Raw genomic sequence first — 17,100 nt, forward strand, 5'->3', positions numbered from 1 at the left:
CTACCCTTCAGACCTCAACAGGGCCCAGTCTGAATGCTCCACGGTATTCCCAATAAGAAAGACTTGCATAATGTAACATGGAGTGATTTCTTGGGCACCTCTCACCCTGCCTTTCATTTTCTAGGTGAATAGAGTTGTTATTGTTGGTTATTTTTATCTCTCAAGGAAGCCGTATGGATGTAACTTTCTGTCTCAGGTCTTAGGGGTATGACTGGAGGGAGAAGGCAGTTTTTCTTTGGGGGTCCCTTCATCTTCTGTGTGAGAGTCGGTGTGGGGAGTCCCTTCAGGGCCCCTGAACAGAGTAATGGAGAGTTGGGGTGCTGAAGAGCTCCCGGGGCACAGTCCGCCCCTTAGTGTGTGCACTTGGGCAAATTACTCAATGCCTCTGAGCCTCATAGTTCTCATCAGTAAAAAGGGGCTGCTAATACCCAGATGCCCCCAATGAGTGAACACAAGTTCGTCATCTCGGTGCTTGTCATGTAGTGAGCCTTCTCATCAGTCATCATAATAAGAGGAAGATGGCGTCCTCAGATCCCAGCTGGCCTCTTGGCTAGATTTTTCTTTGGTCTGACCTTATGCTTTCTGGCTGCTGTGATTTCATCCTGCTCTTAGGTCTCCTTCCAACTTTTTGTCCTTGTCCAACCCACTTGTCTAGCCCACTTGTCTTTCACGAGCACCCAAAATATCTCCCTTTCCACGTCAAGCCTCTTAGTGGGATTCGAGTGATGTCTCGGGTGCTCCCAGGGTCCTTGTTACTTACCTGACACCCTGACATACTGGGCTGAGGCACAGCTGAGTAGACTCTTGCCTCTCACCTTCACCTCACTAGGGAGCTGCCCCTGTTCTGCAGCCTCTCACACCTGTGCTGGTGGCTGGGGTGGGTCCAGTGTAAACAGGCCATGTCTACAGGTGGAGCACATGGTCAGCATGGAGGAGAGGTGATGTATGCTGCCCAAAACAATAGCCTCCAAAGGCCAGTGGCTAACACCTCACGCTTATTTCTTGTTCCCCTAGAATACTTTTCATATCTGGAGAATGGTCCAGAGCAGTTATCTCCATTTGCTGGCTCACTGTTCTGGGCTGTTCTAGGCAGCTTTGATCATATAGCATCTCTGTAAGTAGGGGAAGAGAGAAAATGGAGGCCACCTCTTAAATGCTAACACCCAGAAATGACTATGTTGGTTTTAGGCCATTGTCCCTGGCTCCAAACCCACCTTTCTGGGATTCTGCAAACTACTCGTCTCCTTTGCCCACTGGCTCCCTATTAGGCTTGTTCATAGGCGTGCCGGGGGGTAGGGGGAGGGGAGGAAGCACATGCACCAACTTGTTTGCTCATCTTCCTTCAGTGTTGTCCCTCAAAGCCCTTTACTCTCCCTCTTGCTCCCTGGAGCAGCTTTTGCTCCAGTCTCCAGCTCCTTTGGACACAAACAGAAGCCATACAAGCAGCAGGCAGGAGACTTTGTATTTTGGAATTCGAACAATGTCTTCCAGTAACTATTGCTGCTTAACACAATTTCAGACCACTTAGTGACTTAAAACAACCATTTAATTATGCTCACTAATTCTGCGGATCAGGAATTCAGGGATGGCTTGTCTCTGTTCCATGATGTCTTATACCTTAGCTGCAAAAAACTCGATGGCTGGGAGTAGCTTGACAGCTGGGGGCTGGCATCATGTGAAGGCTCATTTACTCACCTGTCTGGTGCCTGGACCCAGAGACTTAAAGACTAGGACACCTGACCAGAGTACCTGCACTGTTCTTCACTTTGCTTTTTAACTTAATAATCAATCTTGGTGTTCTTTCCAGATCAGTAAATGGAAGGCTACCATATTCTTTTTCTTACAGCCACATAGTATTCCGTTGCTTTAGATATACAATTTATTTAACCAGTTTCCCACTGTTGCTCATTTAGGTAATTTCCAGCCTTTTGCTGTTACACACAGGTTTGCAGTGAATAGTGTTGTCCATGATGACACAAGTGAGTGAACAGATCTGTAGGATACGTGTCAGTGGATGTGCCTGGTCAAAGAGTACATGAAGGCGTAATTTCCCGTCGTAGGGGTTATCCAGTTTAGACTCTACAGCAATGCGTCTTGTTTCTTTACAGTGGTACCAACATGGTGTATAAACAAAATCATGCATTTTTGCCAATGGCAGAGAAAAATGTTTTTTGCATGTTTTATTTTGCATTTCTCTTATTTTCTGTGAGACTGAGCATCTTGTCATATATTTGAGTTCTTTGTAATTCCTTTGCTGTGAACTTCTGGTATCCTTGACTGTTTTCATATTGGGCAATTGGTCTTTTTATCTTCATAATTCTGAACTCATTATATTTTCTTGTATTAGGTAGGTTAGAATAGCTCTTTTCTGGGATATGAGCTGAAAATATTTTTTTACTGTTTGCTATTTGCTTTTTTTTTCTTTACTGCTATGCAGAAGTCTTTATTTTTATGTTGTTAAAATGATCAATATTTGATTTGAAAGGCCACTACCATGGCAAGATTATTAAGGAATTCTCCCACATCTTCTAGTTGTAGTTTCATTTTTTACATTTAAATGTTTCATTTTGAATTTATCCTGGTGTAAGGTGTGTGTGTCATGGATCTTAGTTTTTAGATGGCTACTCAATTGTCCCAATATCATTTATTGACTTGTTCACTTTACTCCACTGATCTGAGGTGCCAGCTTTATAAAATATAAAATTCCTGTATGTGTTTGGGATTATGGACTTTTTCTATTCTGTTTCTTTAGTTTTTTTTTTTTTTTTTGAGCTGGTATTATAAGTATGGATGCTCTATAATTTAACAGGGCTAATCCCCTCTCATTGTTTTCCAGTTTTAATTTTTTTCCCAAATGAATGGTAGTACCATACTTTTATTTACAGTGGATTTACAGTATCTTTAAAAAAATTTTTTTTAAGGTAATTCTTAACTATCATTATAAACTGTGTGTGCTCTTTTTGGAAATGTGTGTACTCCCCATTTCTTTGCCATTTTACCCTCTATACCCAAGTTTACAATGGATTCCAAGGTTTTCATAGCATGACTGGATACTAGACTTCATGTTGGTTTAAGTTAATCTGAATCAAATTTAGAGAATTATAAATTCTATTTGTATCATTACTTGAGCACCCAACACATGAATTTTCCTCAAATGTTTTCTAGATTACTTTTCAGAATATAGGCTGTGAGAAAAAGGTCTTATATTACTACATGTGAACATTCTTACTGCAAAGCAGCTGTCATTGGTTAACTGTGAAACTGTAAAGTGCGATTTCTTCTCTAAGGCTACCAGATCATCCAAGAAATATTAAAGAATCAGAGCTGATAACTTAGGTCTGGACAGGCCAGATCATTTAATGGCTTTCAAGTACATACCTAAAACATTCAGTTGTAAACTAGGCACAACCCACCCACTGAGAGGAGTGGGAACATGCAAGGTCCAGAAGTGAGAAATTGGCTCGTCTCCTTAGCAAAATGGACTTGATGACTAGGTTAATTTATTTCGACTTGATAATGTTCCAGATTCTGTAGTCCTGTATATCAGTCTTATATTCTATATTTAAAAAGAAATTAAGGGGAAGTTTATATTACAATTAGCCATTCTAAAGTGAATAATTTAGTGGCTAAATATTTAGCACATTCACAATGTTGTGCAACCACCTCTATTGAGTTCCCAAGCATTTCCAAAATAAAACCCATACTCATTCAGTTATTTTCCGTTTTCTCCTCCCTCCAACCCCTGGCAATCACTAATCTCTTTATAAATTTACCTATTCTAGGTATTTCAGTAAATAGAATCATACAACATGTGACCTTTTGTGTCTGATTTCTTTCATTTAGCATATTGTTTTCGAGGTTCATGCACATTGAAGCTACTATATTCCCTTTTTGAACAGTTAGCCTTTCTCATTTGTGCTAAGGGGCAGTAAAGGTATTTTCATCCTTGGATGAGTATTTAAGACATTAGGTTATTCCTAGAGATAGGTGTGGGCTCAAAATGGGAGTCAAAGTATCAAAGAATGAAATTCTAAAGGAAAGATATTAGAGCTTCTCATTTAGTCTGATATACCACATTCTCCTTTTCTGATCTCTTCAATTCTTAGAGGGCTGTGGGAAGTGTTTAGCACAATGTCTGACATACACAAAGTACTCAATAAATACTATCATAAATGCATTATTTTAATGCATAAAAGTCAGTTATTATTGTAATTTCCTTCTTAGAATCCAGGACTAGAAGAGTGGTCAAGTTTGGGGGGTCATGTGACCTTTGGCAGAGTACTTGACTTGTTTCAGTTGATACTTAACACAGCACTTAAGAGGATTATGTAACTAAGGTAAAGCACTGAACATAATGCCCGGCACATATTGACTAACAGATGCTGTTAGGATTTGAATGGGCCACGTGGCTTCAAAATCTATCTTTTTGAAACTTTTCCCTTGACAAATTTCCCTTAGTAAATATCATCTTGTTTATTACATAAGATGAAAAACAGTCCTTTATAGCATCTAAACATTTGAAGGCACCACTCTAAATACTAAGAATTTGAGGATAACTGTTAAAATCTTAGTTCTTCTGTCAATTTTCTTTTTTCTGAGTGTTCTCTCCCCTTTAACAATATCAGGGAGAAAATAATGAATGAATAAATAAAAAGATACTCTTGAGGGCACATACATTATCTTAAAAAGTGCATGCGAAAATAGAATATTTAAAAAGCTCTTTTAAAATACGGGGCATCATCACTGCCTATGTTGATGGTAAGTGGTTGGGTTACAGGGTGACCAGGTTTAAGGGAACCATTCTTTTGCCGTCTTTTTTGCTAGACTGAGCCACCTTAAATATGGGAGCCTCCTACAGAGAATCTGTTTATGATAGTGTTTGTGTTGGAAACCAAACCCTGGAATGCTCAAACAAAACGTGGATATTTCCTATTTCCAATCTATGGGGGGAAAAATGAGGTGATATGCAACACTGTAAATCAGTATCATGTTCTTCTCAAGGCTGGACTCATGATTAGCTGCTTCTGTTGATTGATGCTCCTACATCCAAAGTATCTCTTCATCAGCCTAACATTAAAAATTTTTATTATGGTACCTGCAGTTGTGGCAATTAGACAGACACCAGGATTTTAAAGAGCGATGTATCCCTGGATGAGGTCTGTGGAATGGAAACTTTAACAGGGGATGAATAAGAGATATGAACGCTGACCTTTCTGGTGTAGGGCAGACCTGGGGAAGGTTCCAGGCCCCTGGAGGTGGGAGAAAGAAAGTACTAGAAAACAGGTGAAGAATACAGTAAAGGTGAGGCGAGGTAGGAGATTTACCTCAGACCTGTCCTTATTCTTTATAGATGTAAAGGAAGCAAGATATCTCATGAATTGCACCAAAATCAAGTCACTAGGATAAAACTAATTTCATTCTTTAATCTACTGGTCTTTATGTTCTTGAACATCACTCCTGTCATGTTGAAGATTTGAATACTGTTGGGAAATTGTAAGCCCACTGTAAGAGGAGAGACCATGTTCTAAAAGAGGCAGCTAACGAATGCATGTGAATACAATAAACATATCTCAAAAAAGAATGATACAACTTTTATTTTCCATGGATTTTAAAGATACTTTTGCTACACGGTTTATGCATTTTTTATGAGATTATATTTTTTCATTTGTATGAAGTTCAATCTTATACAATTTTAAGTTGATATGTTTGGTAGTGTATCTATAATCTTTAAAAAGTTTAGAGTTTTTGGAATGTACAGTATATGAGGTAAAATCAAGATTACATTAAAAATTGTTTTCTCCTCTGCACTAATTTTGCAGTGAGGTTCAAATGGCAAGTACACTATTAAATGACATTTACTATCAAAAATAGGAGTTCATTTTGAGTTACTATGAAAAACATAAGCCACTGTAACTGCCACAGTGGCACATTTTACCATTTTAGACATTCAACTATATAGAAATCTCTGGGCTATTACACTCAAACTCATTTGTACTGCCAAATGTGGCATTTTTAAGAAGTTTCTAGAAAACAATCGCAATCACTTGTTTTTGGGGAAAGTTATCAGCCTATACATGAGATTAAATTTAAATAAAATGTAAACATACAGTATATGATAGTGACAGACCATTCTTACTACCTGTAAAGGCCAAGTTTATCCATTTCTTTTGAACAAAGGTTAATGTTTTTTTCTACAGCACAGATCATTTGACATAAAACAAGTACAACACATGCCCATTCTAATATGAGAAATCTTCAGAGATCTTCAAAGCACAAACATGTCCTTTATCAAAGACTGACAGAAGTGCTTAGTAATCACTAAAATGCTAACCTTAGCAACTAAAAATTAGTGATTCGCTATCCTAAAATTCAAATAATAAATTAAAAAGACTAGTTACAAGTGTTTACAGATAACAGATGTGATAAAACAAGAATTTTAGATAGTTTCACTACAAACTGTATTATTACTGGCAGTCATTGACATCTATGCAAGATGTACAATGTGATACTTGACAAAATACAATCTGATCATCCAATAACTCACAAATGCAAGCTCACAAAACATTAATGAATTATGCAATTGCAAAGTGCTCTAATGCAACGTTAACCACATGCAATCAACAATTCAGAAGTATCCAAACGGACATTACATTAAACATTAGTTTTTCAAGAAAGAAAGCAGCTTTAAGTTTACTGGTGCAAATTAATTTTGTCTTTGAATTTGGCTTCCCAAACAAAAAAGGTTAGGCTTGATTATGAATTCTGATGGTGATGGCAGTAGTTAAGGAAGAAGCAGCAAAATTTATGGGAGTTCTTCAAAATTAGCCTATCCTAGATAAATGGAGTGAGTGTACATGTGTATATATATATATTTCTACACTTGGTATTTATAGTTTATATATATGCCACATATGTATGTGCATGTCCTGATACACATACATGTACTTCAGAGGTTCACAAAACCAAATTAAATAGGTTTGAAATTCAGAGTTGATTATGATTACGTTTAAAGAGTAACTATCTAAAAGTCCTCAATTCTTTTCCATATCCTCAAGACATTAAGAGGTGCCTTCTGAGTAAACATTAAAATATTTAGGCCAAAGTAAACTGTGCTTTAAGTGGCTTATCTGTGATTTCATGAATATATAGTTGTAATGAAGAACTCCACATTTATCAAACAAGAAGGTTCCTTTTTTTCATGCATATTCTTTCATCCAGTTTTTGTTTGCTAAGCCCCTCCAGTTATTCATCATAATCCCACTTACCAAATAATTAAGACAAATGAGGAGGTAGAAATATAGCACTAGATTGCTTTCACAGCATCAGACTTTAACATTTTCATATAGCATGTTAGTGTAAATTTTAATCATTCTGAATCATTCACTAGATCTTTAGATCAGGTTGCCACTGTTACACTCATGCTGACTGGTCAAAATATCAATTATATATTGTTACCTCTTAGAAAGTTTGACAAGAAGGCATGACCAAAAAAAAAAAAAGAAAAAAAAATAGAATAAAGAATAAAGAAAAAAATAAGAGAAAAAAAGGAAAGAAAAAGCCCCAACCAAACAAACCCCCCCAAATTGCTATTTCTGTGGCTTGCATTCTAATAAAGTGCCAGCCTCTACCTAACAATATAAGCACTGAAAATGGCAAAAACGATGTACTATAGTCTCAGTGCCAGTGCTAAATGCCAGTTTTTGTAAAAGCAATACAGAAATAATTTTAGTACATGACAAAATAAAATGTAATACAGTATTAAAAATAAAGATATATTTTCACTTGATTACAAAGTACTGAATGATAGAGGCAATCAAAATGGAAAAGAAAGCAAATAACACAAGGATGACGGCTGCACACTGCTCATCGCTAAGTGCTCGCCGGGTCCTTGTGCTTTCCACAGTGTCTCTGTTGGTGCTGGCTGGTGGTTCAGTCCTCTGAGAGATGAAGAGCACTGTTGTGCTGTAGGGACCTACTAGGTCCTGATGCCCCACAGGGTCTTGGCACTGGCGAATGGCACACACACGGAAACGATATTCACAGTTCAGCTGAAGGCTTGAATACCGGAATGAAGAGTCGGGACCTTTGTAAATCTGTTAATATTAGAAAAAGAATTATGTGTGGAGGCTGGGCAGATAATCTATTTTAAAATTGGCTAGTTTTAGAATTATTTTTTGACCCATAACTAGTGCCACTGCTTTTATCTTTTAAATTATATTTAAAAAAATATTCATTAAAGAACTTATCTGTCTGTTGTGTAAGGACAGGAGAAATTTGAAAGGTGAGAATGTGAGATCTACCTTCATAGAACTTACAGACTACTGAAGATGTGCCCCCACAGGAGCTATGGAACAAGCAAAGTTAGCCCACAGGCTTTTCCCTGGTTTCCTCAAATGTAAGAAGTCAAACTATTGTGAAATCATTCCATGAGAAGGGGAAGAGTATATAATCTTGCTGCCCATTACATCTCTGAATAACTAGTTCCTGTACAATTTCAAACATATCTGTTGAATAAAACAATGAGTAAGAAGAGCTTTCTATAGGTACCTAGGACAAATCATTTATATACTTTAAAAGAGGAGAGCTTGCTTAGAATAAAAGAATTGGATCTTAAAACTCAACTCCTCCCTATCCTTTAGAAGGGAAATAACAAGAATGGAATTCCAAGGATTTTCAGGAGAGTGTGCTAGTGATTAAGAGACCAAATATTGGCACAGGTCACCCCTGAGTCCAAGCTCTGCTCTACTACTTTACACTCCATGTGAGCTTAGACCAATTACCTTAGTATAACAAACATAATAGTAGTTATTCTTGCATAGTAATTATGAGAATAAATTAAACTAATATTCGTTAAAGCACTGAGCACAGTGCCCAGCATATACTGAGCGCTCAGTATAGGAAGCTGTCATTTCCATTAATGAGTCCTACCCCTGATTCTGTACACAGGAAAACCCAGGCTCACGGTGATTTCCCAGTTCACCCAGCTAGTTGGTGGGCAATAAGTCAGATTAATCAAAACCTGGGCTAGCATTCCTTCACACAATTTTAGCTGCCAAATTGTATCTGTGTTGCAAATCTAAATTTTTAACATCCTGGTTTGCTCCCAAAAGAGCAAGGTTAAAATCTTTGTCACATTTCTGTCTCCAGAATCTAGCAACTGAATTAGTGAATTATTGACTATTTTTACTTTCAAAATGTGTATCAGTGGGTACTGAGAAGATATATAAAGCAATTTTTATTGAAGGAAGTAAGCCTAAGATGAATCTTAAAGAAAATGGAAGTGGGAATGTAGAAATGGTTTATTTCTAGGTAATGGTAAAAGGACTAACTTAAGTAAATCAGGTTATATTAGAATGTGCTGAGAAACAGCATATGTAATGAGGCCAACTTAGTAAAAGTAAAAAATATGTATTTGTCTTATGGATATAATGGATGATATTTATATTTGTCTTTAAAAATTTCTTCACCTTAATTTGTATCCAAAGAAGCATGGTAATATGATTAGCAGAAAAAACAACAAATAGAACAAGGGTACTAAGTGAGATTTGACAGGGAGGAAGAAATATGCTAATACAGTAGTTGCAAATTTAGGTTTAATTCCATGGAGGCCACTTTAGGTGTTTAAGGTGTGATATTAAAATGTGTTTAAGGCACTCTGATCATAAGACTGAGTGAGGGATTGTGGGAGTTGGGCAGGAGTGGGCTGCTTGCTGTATAAAAGCACAAGGTTATGAGGTCTTGGTAGCAGTTTTATTGATCATTTTCAGAAATGACTATTATCTGAACAAGAGTTAACTACCGCCCCCACCCCCTCGCCCGCCATTCTTCCAAGAGTTTAAAGCTTGGGGACCAAAATGATGTGAGTGTTCATGACACTGATGAAGTAAAGAGAAAGTTGGAGAGGAGACATTGAGAGAGAAGATGATGTGAAGAAGTTTTCAATGTTGTGTTTTAGATGTTGGGAGAAAATCTAAATAGGGAGAAATCTTATAGATAACTAAATACAGGACTGAATAAAGCTGATGAACTTGCTAAAGCTAATTTAAAAAGGTTTCTGTATCTAAGTGAAGCTATTCAAAATAAGCCTCAAGCTTGAGATGAGCTGAATTAGGTCTTAAAATGAGAAATAAGAATTAAAATGAATAACACCATTTCTACCCTTTTCATATTGACAAGGTAAAATTGTTGTGACCTTAATAAATAGAAAAGAGCAAGTAAAAATGAATAAATTAATTTTTGGCTTATAGTTATTGCATATATAGTATTACAAATAATTAAAACAAAAATAAAGCAGCCCATTTATAAGCAGATGGTAGCAAATATCAATGCAGATTTATAGTTAAGAGAATGGCAGGTAAGATTACTGTTTTTACTTTGCATTTTAATTAAGAAAGGTAAACTGAATTTAAGCTTGTGAAATTTATGCATTCCTAGCTGGCCAAGAAGTTTGAAATAGTATGCCAACTGCAACAGAGTTTTATAGGAAAACCTTTAACTTACCAAAGTACTCATCATACTAAAATTCAAAATAGTCCTTGTTATCTTTTAAGAACAGTGTACACGTTTACTATCAAAGATAATCTCTGTCATTGCAGAGAAACAAATTCTGTTTAACTATTTTTACTTTCTTTACATTACATATCTATGACTTGACTTTACATTGAATAATATGCACAGTATATATTATTTATAGCAGTTAGATAAGACAATGAATTCAGCCATACGTTACTTCTATACTGAGTGCAGATTTAAATCTTTCCTTAAGATTTATTATGCATTAGATTATATTTAAAAGTAATTATTCATTATGACAAATAAGGCATATGCTATCATATAATTAGGCACATATAGTCACTTGGAACTTCAAAACAAAACAAAATTGAAATGTGGGTCCCACTCAAAGACATTAGGGTTCATTACGTCTGCGGGCCACTCTGAGGAGCACTGTTTTTGAGAATCTAAGTTTGTAAAGGAAGAAGTTGTAATGAATCCATTAGGCCACTGTCCCAGCACCAATTCTTGACACTGCCAACAGCATTCTGACTTTGGACGGGTTGTCAAACTCTCGCTTACCCAGCCCATGTACTAGGAGAAGCTGGCCTGACTCTTAACTCCAGAGGTGGGCCCTGGCTGGCTTAAGTACTGGCATTGTCAGGGTTCTTTACAACACAAAGAGTTTTTTCCTTCCTGCATGTGATGAGGAAGAGTAAGTTCCCCACGTTGAAGGCAGCCGCTAAAGACTGGGAAAGAAATGGTGTCCCTGATGACCCTGTTGAGCTTCTGGATCACCTAGTCTTAAAGCGTGACTACCTTCAAGGCTCCTCCTTAAGAGGATTTACACTTAATTGCATATAAGCCAGTTTGAGTTGGTTTTCTCGTCATTTGCAACATAATGAGCTCTGATACAGAACTGCCTTAGGTACAGACTCCCAGATGGGGCTGATCTGCTTTGAAGTGACTCTACTGTCCTCCAATATTTTCATTTCACCTTGTTATATCACTTGAAATGCCATTTTGGTTAAAAAGTACTTGCTTTTAAAAACATACATATTTCTGGGATGACTAAAAGAGCCAGGAGACACCTGACTTCTGGCATGAATTTTCGCAAGCAAGTAGCCTTTCTCTTAATGCCAATAAAGACAGCTATACTGTGTATATGGGAGTTAATGTGTGTGAGACAGGAAGGCAAGAGTCAGAGGGAGAATATAATTTTAGAAAACGGGGCAACTCTAGGTGAGGTGCTACATGGCAATGCACAGACCAGCAAGAAGCCAGCAAGAGCTGGTCAAAGCCAACAAAATATCAAAGAGGATAAAGAAAGGGAAGAATGCAAAGAAATAAATTTGCTTCTAAATTTGGCTCAGGGTCAAAGGTACTTGTTGCTGTGAGGCTACTTTGTTTCCAAACCCCCAAACTGAATAACATTATAGGTTAAAAACGTTTTTTTATAGGCTAGCTTAAACACTCAACCACCACATATAAATAATCATCCCCCTTCTTAAAAACAGCAACAGTTCCTACTGCTACAGTATAAAGACCCAACAAGACCTGGCCTCCTCCATACACACTCCATTCCTGAGCCTTAAAAGAATATATGCTTCCTACTAGACTTACCAACCCCCACAAAAGACTTATTTAAATTACATGCCTTTTGGAAAACATTACAAAGTCCAGCTGCAATAAATTATTCCTTTCTATAAAGTAGGTTTTATCTTTATTATGATCTTTTATTTGTTTGGCTATGTAACATGTCAAGATTATAACATTTCTGCTTGCTTGGTAAATTTAATTCTAAACAACTTTCTTGAAATCAGACAGTAAATAATATAGCCTCCTATATTTCTTCATATGTAGTATTTAATACATGTTTAATGAATATCAAATACATTTTAAGTAAAATATCAAATTACATGAATGAAATTAAACTCCAAAAACAACCTTCAAACTTTTAGAATACAACTTGCTAATAAATCATAAAATTTTATGAACATTTATGAAATTTAGATAATAATAGGATAAAGTTCTAAGGAAATCAGTATTTTAAATCTTATAGTGCGTTTACAATCAACGAAGTTAAGTGAAAGCGATGACAGGGTTTAGATTTTAAGTTAAATTAGAATTAGCATTGCCGTTTATGTAGTGAAATGTTTTATTAAAATTCACATACTATTTAAATGTGGGGTCCCTACTTCCTTTAAACGTAATATAATTTCATTTTCTGTAATATTAATTTTGCTTCCTCCCTGAAAGGAAACCCGCTTATCTGTAAATTATATTCAAATCTAATTATCATGTCAATTTGCAGATGGCTTAATAAAGAAAAACAATCATATGCCAAATTTAATATGACTCTTTGGGGCCTTTTGTAATTTCAGTTAAATTATACTTCCATACTTAATAAAACTTGGATGAAAAAATATCTACATTGGAAAATATTCTATTATTGATAGCTATAATGGAAGGCTGAAGTAAAAATGATTGGTTTTCCAGTGGGAAAAGAAAATAGGTGAGATACTAAAATGAAAACAACCTGGCTTAGGAGCCCTCAAAATCAAGAAGGCTGACAGCAAAAAGGGAAAAATCTGATGAAATGAAGATAGAACTTAGGCTTTTGGGCATAAAAAGATCTTTATCTTTAAAATTTCTTGGTCAGGAAGATACTTCTAGGCTTCCACAATAACTGTCATATTTATAACACTGCATTATAACTGTTAATATTGTTGTAAAGGCTTCCTTCTCTGCTCCTGTCTTTGCCTCACTCTAGCCAAAATGACCTTCAGTCTTATCATGTGACAACTCCGGCTAAAATCCTTCATTGGCTTTTCATTTTACATGGAGTAAAAGTCACAGTATGGCCTATACTGTTCACCTACATGATCTCCATACTACTCACAGACCTCCTATCATCAACCACCTGACTGCATCTACCTTTCTTCCCCTTGTTCACACTGCCCTGGGAATGCTGGCCTCCTTGTTGTTCATTAAATTTAACAAGCATGCTCCTACCTCAAGTCCTTTGCACTATTGTTTTTTCTTCTTGGAACACTCTTCTCCCCAAATATTTACTTCCTTTGGGTCTCTGTTCAAATGTCATCTGATTGCCTTTAATGAAACAGCTCTGGCTGTGCCTCCCCCAAGTAGTCCCTATTCCTTTTACTAGTTTTACTTTTTCTCCACTGCAATTATCACTATTTAACATAGAATGCATTGATGTGTTTCTAGTATCTTTTTATACTAGAATGTAAGCTCCATGAAAGCAAGAACTTTTTACTCAGTGTTATATCTTGAGTGCCTGGCATAGAGTTCAATAAAATACTTGCCAATTAATGAATAATCTGTTTCAGTGTAGTTCACATACAAAGATTTTGAATCCTGAGATACTGTGTAGTTACTCATCTTTGGAACATAACAAGTACTGAATAAATCTTTTTTTTTTTTTTTTTTTAAATTACAGTTGACTTGCAATTTTAAATTAGTTTGAGGTGTACAATATAGTAATTATGTAACTTGTGAAGTAATCACCCGGTAAGTCTAGTACCCATCTGACACCACACATAGTTATTACATTATTGGCTATATTCCCTATGCCTTACTTTACATCCCACTACTACTTTCATAACCGCCAATTTGTCCTTCTTAATCCTTTCACCTCTTCACACCTCTCACGCAATTTGGTGGCCATCAATTTGTTCTCTGTATTTGTGAGTTGAACAAATGTTTTTTAATCAGGATGATAAAGATAGTCAAATCTTGCATTGAAAATATATAAAAATGAGAAAGGTAAAAATATATATCCACAGAAAAATGTATATTGCACATACCTGCTTGAATTCTGAATCTTTTCCCATCATAACCTGAAGACTGTAAATAACTGGATCACCTTTCATCGGCTGTAAACATTCCCATGTAATTTCACAAATGTGATCATTTATTTTCTCTATTTTGGGGGCTATAGAGAACAACAACAATGAAATATAAAATCTGCTCTACTTGATTTTTAACTTGGAACATCACATAGATACTTGTTTTAATTAAAATCAACAAACCTTTAAAACTCAATTATAAACTTGAAATAAATATCAGTGAACTTTTGAAATTTGCAGAGAAATGGTCAATGGTTTTTTACTTTTATCTCCAGGGTATACAGTTACAGATGCTACAATGGTTAGACTGAAAGATCTGTTCAGGTAAGCAGTATTTTTGCTCAGCTAAAAAGCCAACAAAAGAGTGGGTATATGGCAGTTCAAAAATAGCTACTATGGTACTTTTTAAGAACATAACTAGAACATAAAATTGTATATTTAATAAATCTTTTAAGGAGATGAGCTGAGAAATACTCCTAGTTACTTGAATACATATAACTGTTTCAGTTAATAGTGGGGCATGAAGGAGTTAAAAAAATCAGCAATCCTCTTAAAGCTAAGAGACACTAAACTGGATGAGGGAACAGAAAAATGACTCAATGGGACTATATCAACATTACTGGAAACACTATTGAAGAACAGTCCTGTTAACTATGAATCTCTTTAACAAAGGATATATTCAAGTACACGATCCAGGACATTGTATTAGAAGTCTTTGTGATTTGTCCTCAGAGTGTGAGGAATTTTACCATTGTACAAAGTACAAGCTTGCTGAGGTCATTTTAAAATAAGAACTCCTCTAAAATTAATCAGTATTTGTCTGAGGATCAATGTGCCAAGATAAAATAGTGTTTATTGTTGAGTGAAACTACCGGTAGGTGAGCTTGTCTAAAATGTTGGACATACACTTGATAAATTCTAATAACAGTACATAATGGACTTTATGAAAATGCATTTAAAATTAACTTGTTATTAAAGAAAATAACTTGAGGATGTATAACTCACCTTTCAAGGCAGCTGGGACGGATTTTGGAGTAGTGAAAATATATTCTTGGGAGAGAGGACCTTCCCCTGCTTCATTACAAGCTTGAATACAGAATTTATAAGATGTTGACTCATTAAGTCTTTGTACTTTGTATGTATGACATGGACCTCTGTATAAGGATACAAACCTAAAATGGAAATGATTCATTAAAAATAATCCTTGACTACCTTATATTTAAAAACTACTAAAAAAGTATAATTGGGATATAATTTAGGGACAATAAGTTATTCCTAGAATTTAATGCCAGGAATGGTTACTATGTGTTTTTCCATTACATGATGAATTCATAGAATTGGTAAATTTCCTAATTTGACATGGTTATCTGAAAATTTATTGCTAAATTTCATATCCAACCATGGTAACTGTTTCTTTTCACGCTTCTCTGATCCACACCACAATTTTCATTATAAATTATTTCTAACTAGAGTCACAGGCATATAGTTTGTCTCATCAGAAAAAAAAAAAAAAAGGTCAACTTCTAGGCATAATTTTAGCTGATTTGGTGATGTTTTCTAGAAATTTACATAGCAGTATGAAAGAATATATAATTTCTCATTTTTATCCACTAACACTGGTGGGAAATTTAACATCATATATGTTACTCTTAAGTTGAATGTTCCCCGATATTTTTAACTGGTTGTTTTCTAAATTTTTGGAAGCTGTATACTAACATGTTCTGGTAGTCTGAAAACTGTAGTCAGGTTAAAAATGAAATATTTAATGACCTGAAGTAACAGTATTTCCAAGAAGCAATAATTGGATAAACCTTGCCTTTCAAATCTTCAAAAAAATTTTTTCCCTTTTAATGATAGGGAACAAACCACTGCTGGAACAATAACAAAACCTATGGTCAGGGAACAGCTGAAGTAGCACTCTGACTGCAAGCATAAGTAGTTGTGAAAAATCGATGAGAAGGAAAGTAATAATATTCCACTGATTTACTAAATTTATATAGTAAAAATTCACAATATCATAAAAACTTTTATTTTCCACAGCCAAAGGCCACTGGCCATACTCAAACTATGTAATAATTCTCTAGGTGCCAGCTAAATATTAATTGTGAAGTTCTACAGATGTAGGGATGCAGACACTAGTTTTGTGGTTACCAGAAGGCGGGGGGAGTGGGGGGAAGAGAAGAGGAAGATAGTGGAAAAGAGGGTCAAATATATGGTGACAGAAATATTTAATTTTGGGTAATGAACAAACAATGCAATATACAGATGATGTATTATAGAATTGTATACTCAAAACCTATATAATTTTATCAACTGTTACTCCAATAAATTTAATTAAAAAAAATAACTGTGAAGTTCTGTAATAGAGCCTATAATATATTCTATATTTAATAGAATCTTTATTCTATTATCTTTCAACCAAAGACTTATTAGATCTGTTTCTAGTAAACCTTCCTGTACTACCCTAAATATAAATGCTGGAAAGGGAATGAAAATAACTTAAATAATTAATTCACTGAAGAGTAACAACAAATATTAAAGATATATTAAAGATATATATATTAAACATATATTAAACCTGTGGCAAGACGAAGAACCTCTTTCTAGAGATTATGATACAGAGTCTATAAAATTCTGCCAAGAACAGAGGTTAACATTCACAGCAGCACAGATTTCAGGAAATGATCAATACTGGGTTGCTCTGTGTAATGTCCCATAGTGGCATTTGAATAATGTA

At 35.5% G+C, this 17,100-nt stretch overlaps 1 protein-coding gene across 6 annotated transcripts in view; it reads right to left on the reverse strand.

Annotated features, from left to right (window-relative positions):
• Positions 1-5,566: 5,566 nt before the first annotated feature.
• The window catches only part of FNDC3A (fibronectin type III domain containing 3A), a 173,911-nt gene continuing 162,377 nt past the window's right edge, over positions 5,567-17,100 (reverse strand). For 3 of the 6 annotated variants that reach the window (XM_036228570.1, XM_036228571.1, XM_036228569.1), the window contains exons 24-26: positions 15,369-15,535; positions 14,322-14,449; positions 7,779-8,093 (exon numbers count right to left, since the gene is read on the reverse strand). In XM_036228570.1, coding sequence (XP_036084463.1) covers positions 7,779-8,093; positions 14,322-14,449; positions 15,369-15,535 — 610 coding nt within the window. Of the gene's footprint in view, positions 8,094-14,321; positions 14,450-15,368; positions 15,536-17,100 lie in introns of all 6 variants that reach the window. The other 3 variants (XM_036228574.1, XM_036228572.1, XM_036228573.1) reach the window with 2 other exon arrangements.

The sequence above is a fragment of the Rousettus aegyptiacus genome, unplaced genomic scaffold (genome assembly GCF_014176215.1).
Source record: "Rousettus aegyptiacus isolate mRouAeg1 unplaced genomic scaffold, mRouAeg1.p scaffold_m13_p_11, whole genome shotgun sequence".
Lineage (NCBI taxonomy): Eukaryota > Metazoa > Chordata > Mammalia > Chiroptera > Pteropodidae > Rousettus > Rousettus aegyptiacus.